Source organism: Dipodomys ordii, unplaced genomic scaffold (assembly GCF_000151885.1).
Source record: "Dipodomys ordii isolate 6190 unplaced genomic scaffold, Dord_2.0 Scaffold213, whole genome shotgun sequence".
In the NCBI taxonomy this organism is placed as follows: domain Eukaryota; kingdom Metazoa; phylum Chordata; class Mammalia; order Rodentia; family Heteromyidae; genus Dipodomys; species Dipodomys ordii.
Genome location: NW_012267429.1, coordinates 207782 through 214023, shown reverse-complemented (window position 1 = coordinate 214023; position 6242 = coordinate 207782). Strand labels below are relative to the sequence as shown.

The 6242-nt window shown below is 56.0% G+C and overlaps 1 protein-coding gene across 1 annotated transcript in view; it reads left to right on the top strand.

Annotated features, from left to right (window-relative positions):
* The window catches only part of Mtg1 (mitochondrial ribosome-associated GTPase 1), a 22017-nt gene extending 18527 nt beyond the window's left edge, over window positions 1–3490 (top strand). Inside the window, exons 6-10 of the mRNA XM_013035482.1 lie at window positions 419–480; window positions 827–923; window positions 1158–1239; window positions 2748–2860; window positions 3054–3490. Coding sequence (XP_012890936.1) covers window positions 419–480; window positions 827–923; window positions 1158–1239; window positions 2748–2860; window positions 3054–3229 — 530 coding nt within the window. The 3' untranslated portion in view covers window positions 3230–3490. The remainder of the gene's footprint in view (window positions 1–418; window positions 481–826; window positions 924–1157; window positions 1240–2747; window positions 2861–3053) is intronic.
* The last annotated feature ends 2752 nt before the right edge of the window (window positions 3491–6242 follow it).

The following is a 6242-nucleotide window of genomic DNA, read 5'->3' as shown; positions in this document are numbered from 1 at the left end:
CAGATCTCAGCCTCCTGAGTAGCTAGAATTACAGGCGTGAGCCACCAGCACCCGGCTGAGCCATTATGTTTTTATGCTGGTTCTGGGGCTTAAATTCAGGGCCTGGGTGCTGTCCTTGTGCTTTTTTTGCTCAAGTCTAGTGCTCTACCACATGAGTCATAATTCCATTTCTGGCTTGTTGACAGCTAATTGTAGATAAAAATCACACCGACTTTCTTGCCCAGATTTGCTTTGAACTGTGATTCTTAGCTCTCAGCCTCCTGAGAAGCTAGGATTACAGGCATCAGCCCCCTGCCTCTGGCTTGTGCCTGGATTTTGAAAACCTCTTTGGTTGTGAGCTGTTTGGGGCCAAACACGGGATGAGTTGTTGTGTATTCTGAACTACTGTGAAACATCTGACAGCCTCTTTCTGTTACAGGCAGAGCTGCTCGGGTGGGAGGTGAGCCTGGAATCACCAGAGCTGTGACATCAAGAATCCAGGTGGGTCTTTGACAGCTGTGCAGGCGCTGCCCAGCCTGGCACTGCCAAGGCAGCTTTGCTTCTGGCCTTCTTCCCTTCCTTCCACTTCCACTGCCTGGTACTGCTCTGTCCTCGGCAAACCTGTGGGGAATGGTTAGGGCAGAGCTAAGAGAGACCACTTCTTACACTTTTCCTTGTGTTCTCTCTTACTTTTTACTCCAAATTTAGTGTGAATCAAACCCTATGGAGGTTGTAGTGCTTTGTAACAAGGATGACCCACGGGGCTGGGTTTGATCTAGGAACCTTAGGGTCTCCAAAGATGGCTGGCTAGAGGCTCTGTAACCTACTCCATCCTCTGCCTGAGCAGGTGTGTGAGCGACCGCTGATGTTCCTGCTGGACACCCCTGGGGTGTTGAACCCTCGGATTGAGAGCCTGGAAACGGGCCTGAAGCTGGCCCTGTGTGGTGAGTACCCCTCCACCCCACCTTTGGAGTTCTCTTTCTGACCCTGGCTCCCCTGAGACCAGGATGTTACTGCTATGTCTGACCTGCCTGTTCTCTTAGTGCGGCTCGTGGCACACGTGTGTGGCCCCATTCATTCCTGTGACAGGTGTCCAGTGAGGTCAGGCCAGTGGGGGGCCGGGGCCACGCAGGTCTTCAGGCAGAGCCCGAGGGGCATAGACACTGCTTGTCTTTCAGGAACAGTGTTGGACCACCTGGTTGGGGAAGAGACCATGGCCGACTACCTCCTCTACACTCTCAACCAGCATGGAGTGCTGAGGTGAGTGACAGCCACTGCGGAGCCGTGTGAGTTTTTGCGAGACAGCAGTGAGATGCTGACAGTAAGATGGCACATAATCTGCACATTGGGCACGAGTGCATCTGAGCTGCTCACACAAGAAGATGGCTCAACGGAAGAGCCATTACAAAAGGGAAGGGCGACATTGTTCAAAACGAAATGTGCTCTCTATCTGACTTACCTGACTGTAACCCCTCTCCTTTACAGTAACAATACAAATGCATAAAAAAAGAATCCACTTTAAACAGAAAAAAGCTGGGCATTCCGTCACCAATTCTGGGCTTTCTGTGCTTGCCCACCCTGCCATCTGCTCTCTTCCATAGGTAACTTACATTTTCCAGGATTTCCTATAAATGGAGGCATATGGGTTGCCTGCCTCTTACTCAGCTTTCCTCATTGGGCAAGAGTGTTCTGAGATACATCAGTGCCGAATGTGTGCTAATGGCTCACTTCCTTTTATGACTGAGCTCATGGCTGATAGCTTAGATATCCTGCACTTGGTTTATCTGGATGGCCTGGGGGCATTTGCAGTTATGGTTGGTACAGATAAAGCGCTAGCAACCGTAATGGTCAAATCTTTATGGAATGTAAGTTTCTGCTCTTGGGAAAAACCAAGCAGAGTAGAGTCATGGCCAGGAACATGGTAGATGTGCATTTTGACTTCTCTTGGAACTGCTGAGCGTCATGGACCACCCAGCACAGAATGACAGCTTGGGTTTTTCCACGTCTTCGTACTTGGTGTGCCTGGTCTTCCTTTAGCCTGCTGTTGTGTCATGTGCTAACTCAGGTTCATCCTCTCTGCGCAAATGCTGCTGTCTTGTCTGTAAAGTCTCCAGGAAAGGCCGGTTCACATTTCTTTTCCCATTTTTTGGAATCACATATCCCCTCCCCCCTTCCTCCCTCCCCTCCTGTGACCTCAGTCTGTGACTCCTCATCTCTGTGTGTGCTGGTGTGCTGTGACCACTCGCCTGTTGTCACCCTGGCGCATGGATATCTAGACTGCAAGCTCAAGTTTGTGCCTCTTCTGGGGAGGAGTCTGTGTCCTGCTCTTCATGTCCTATGGTCACCTCTTTTCTTGGACACTGCCTCAGAGCACTTTGGTTATTGGGGCTCTGCATCGAGTCCTTACTTTTCTTTTTTCCTTTTTTCTTTTTGTTGGTCTGGGGCTTGAACTCAGGGCCTGGGTGCTATCCCTGAGCTCTTCTGCTCAAGGCTAGCACTCTACCACTTTGAGCCACTTCCATTTTTTAAGTAATTAATTGGAGATGAGTCTCACTGGGACTTTTCTGCCCAGGCTGGCTTTAAACTGTGATCCTCAAATCTCAGCCTCCTGAGTAGTTAGGATTACAGATGTGAGCCACTGGTGCCTGGCTAGATGTTACCTTTTTGGGTGGTGGGTCTACTTTCCTGAGCTTTGCCCTTGGGCACTGAGTTCCTGGGAAACCGTCAGCACCTCCTTGAAGGCTGACTTGGAGCTGTGGGCTGTGCAGGTATGTGCAGCACTACAGCCTGGGCAGTGCCTGTGACGACATTGAGCGTGTGCTGAAGAGTGTGGCTGTGCGGCTGGGAAAGACGCGGAAGGTGAAGGTGCTCACAGGCACGGGTGAGTGGGGCTAAGGCCCTCACTGGGCTGTCCTTGAGGGAGGACAGGAAGGAGACATGCATGGGAACTGTGGTGGTTGTCTTTCTAGAGTGGAAGGAGCCCCCGTGTGAAGGTACCCTGCCCCAGGCGTCACTGGTGCAGGGCTAGGCTGTCCTGCAGGGAGCTCCCTTCCTCACCAGACCTTCTGTCCCAGGTGACGTGAATGTCGTTCAGCCCAACTACTCTGCAGCCGCCCGCGACTTCCTCCGAGCCTTCCGCAGTGGGCTGCTGGGCACAGTGATGCTGGACCGTGACATCCTGCAGGACCACCCCCAGCCAACGCGGCATCCTGGGCCCGCTGGGCAGGGCGCGGCCTCCCGGACTTCATAGCCAGAATGTGTGAGGCGTGGGACCGTCTCCCCACTCCTGCCTTCTCGATGCTCCACCTGGCCGCTCCAACTCAGACCCCTAATCCTGGGGCACTGTTCTCTCCTGCCTGCCAAATTCAGTCCGTTCCTGGTTACAGGAATTGAGCTATGGGGTCCCAGACAGCCCTGCATGTAAGGGCTGCTCAGGAGGCTCCTGCTTGGTATTTAAGGAGAGAGTCAAAGCTGTATCTACAGTGTAAAAGAACATGGGTTAAAAGGGTTACCCTCTTGTTGGCTCCTTCATTGTGTACCTGCGGTACCTTGGGCCCAGGTATTAAAGTTCCTGGGGCTGGGGCTGGGAAGGTGGCTCAGTGGTAGAGCGCTTGCCTTGCATGCCTGAGGCCCTGGGTTCCATTCCTCAGCACCACATAAGCAAAAAGAAAAAAGCCAGAGGTGGTGCTGTGGCTCAAGTGGTAGAGCGCTAGCCTTGAGCTGAAGAGCTGAGGGACAGTGCCCAGGCCCAGAGTTCAGGCCCCACGACCGGACCCCCCCAAAAAATAAAAAAAATAAAAATAAAGTTCTTGATGCTGCTGTAGACCGGGGGTGGGCAGGCACAGTCCAGCAGAGGGGTTTATCTCACAATGAACTCTTCCCTGTTAGTGTGTACACAGACATGGACAGCAAGTTCAGAGTTGTGTGCGAGTACTGGCCGTTGACCTTGGTGCCGAGGGCCAGCACCTCGGGAGGCCACCTTCTCGCAGATCAGTTCGCACACGGCAGTGGCCAACCAGGATGGCACCTTCTAGCAAGGGAGGAGGTACAGAAGGCATCTCAGAATTGCTGGCACCCTCACAACCGCAGGTGCCCTTCAGAGAGAATGCGGCAGGAGCTGCATTCTGGAAATGAAGGGGTAGAGTGGGCAGGCTTGGTGCACACAGGGCCAGGAGAGGTGGCGCCTGGCAAGTAGTTGATCTCAGCTGTGGTTACGGCCTGAGCACGGCTGGGTCTCTGCTCGGCGGTCCTTTCTGGGGGTGGCTTCCATCACACCAGCTTTCCCCTGATGTCTCTTGTGCTTCTGTGTGTTGAGTCTGCCCTGAGATCACTCCCTCTGTGCAGTCTGCTTCCTGGGCACTCTGACTGGTGGGGGAGGTATAAAAGATGGGACTTCCATTGTGTCTGGAGTGAGGGTCTTCTGTGCCGACTGTTCTGGATGGTATCTGGGATGCAGAGGGGCACCGGCAGGTTTCCCCTATGAGACTCAATTTGCCTTTGAGGCCCCGAGGCAGGCTTGGTCTTGGCTTGCTGTCAGTCATGGAGCTTGGGGGCTGGCTTGTGCCTGAGAGCTGGCAGTGTGGATGACAGGTGGCAGGGAGCTGCATCCTAAAACTTGCTGCTCAGGAAAAACACTTGGCCAGAGTTCTACCAGGAGCATTGAAACCTGCTCCCAACCCAAGCTATGTGCCAGCCCAGGTCCAGCATGATGTCCACCGACGGAGCCCCAAGGCCTGTGGTCAAGAGGGCCAGGACCTATTCCAGAAACAGCCTAGCTGTAGATGAGGATCTCTCAAGAGCATAGGAATGGGGGGTGGGGACTGCCAGGGCCTGGGAAAACCTGCTCAGCTTTGAGGTTGTTTGGTGATCAGAGCTAAGGAACTTGGCAGAGCCGGGAGCCTCCCTTCCTCCAAGACAGACTTACGGGGGCTGTGCTGGTGAGTCCAGGAGAAGCAAGGCGCCAGTCTGAGCACAAGTGTATTGCCAGAGGCAAATTTTTTAAGGACTGTCCTTTATCTTCTTAAGGCTTCTTTGAGCCTGAGCTTGGGGCTCAGTGTCCCTTGGGTGGTCAGATGATCCTCAGCTGTTGGAGGGAGCAGCCTTCTGTGTGAAGCCCAGGCTTGCATTACAACCCCTGCTCCCCTGAATCACTGATGAGATTGGCGGCTGTTTCAGCCAGCCTCCTTCGAGCCACCTGTGAGCGGCTGTGGGCCTTTTGAGATGCTGTGGGCACCCTGTGCCATGTCCTGCCCCCAGGGCATCTGCTTTTGGGAGAGGGCTGCCCCCTGGAAGCATGGCACCATGCCCCCTGGCTCACAGTGGCCCTCAAGCAGGACTGGCAGTTGTCCTCTCAAACAAAGGAAATGGAATGTTGAGTATGCCCCCCCACCCCCCACCAGACCCTCAGGGCCAGTCCTCCAGCAGAGGCCTCAGAGACGGCTGCCTGGTCTTGGGAGCCTGGTCTGGGAGTCAGGAGGACCCATGGGTGTTTCTGGGGTCCACGGTTCTACTCTAGGTCCTTTGGGTTTGGAGAGTCCCCAAGACCTGCTATGGTAGACAGCTGGCCCTGGCATTATAGCTGGTCAAGCTCCTCCGCTCTCCTCCAAACCCCAAGTTCTGTTAAGAGCTCTGTGGCAGGACTGAGCCACAGGACCGCAGGACCTCAGCACCGCAGGCCCCCAGGCCTGCAGGACCCCAGCACCGCAGGCCCCCAGAGCCCCAGGACCCCGGCACCGCAGGACCCCAGAGCCCCAGCACCGCAGGCCCCCAGAGCCCCAGGACCCCGGCACCGCAGGACCCCAGAGCCCCAGCACCGCAGGCCCCCAGAGCCCCAGGACCTCAGGACCCCAGCACCGCAGGACCCCAGCACCGCAGGCCCCCAGGACTGCAGGACCTCAGGACCCCAGCACCGCAGGCCCCCAGGACCGCAGGACCCCAGCACCGCAGGCCCCCAGAGCCCCAGGACCTCAGGACCCCAGCACCGCAGGGCCTCAGGACCGCAGGACCCCAGCACCGCAGGCCCCCAAGACTGTAGGACCCCAGCACCGCAGGACCTCAGGACTGTAGGACCCCAGCACCTCAGGACCGCAGGACCTCAGGCCGGCAGGGCCCCAGGCCCGCAGCCCCCCCTGGGCCTGGGGCGGGTGCCACTGTGCCCTCCTCTTCTCTCCTTCGTGGGGCTTCGACCTTCCAGAATTGAGAGACTGAGGTTCCCCGTGGGAAGTCGGAGGGCGTGCGCCTGGCCCGCATGGACGGTGGATGGG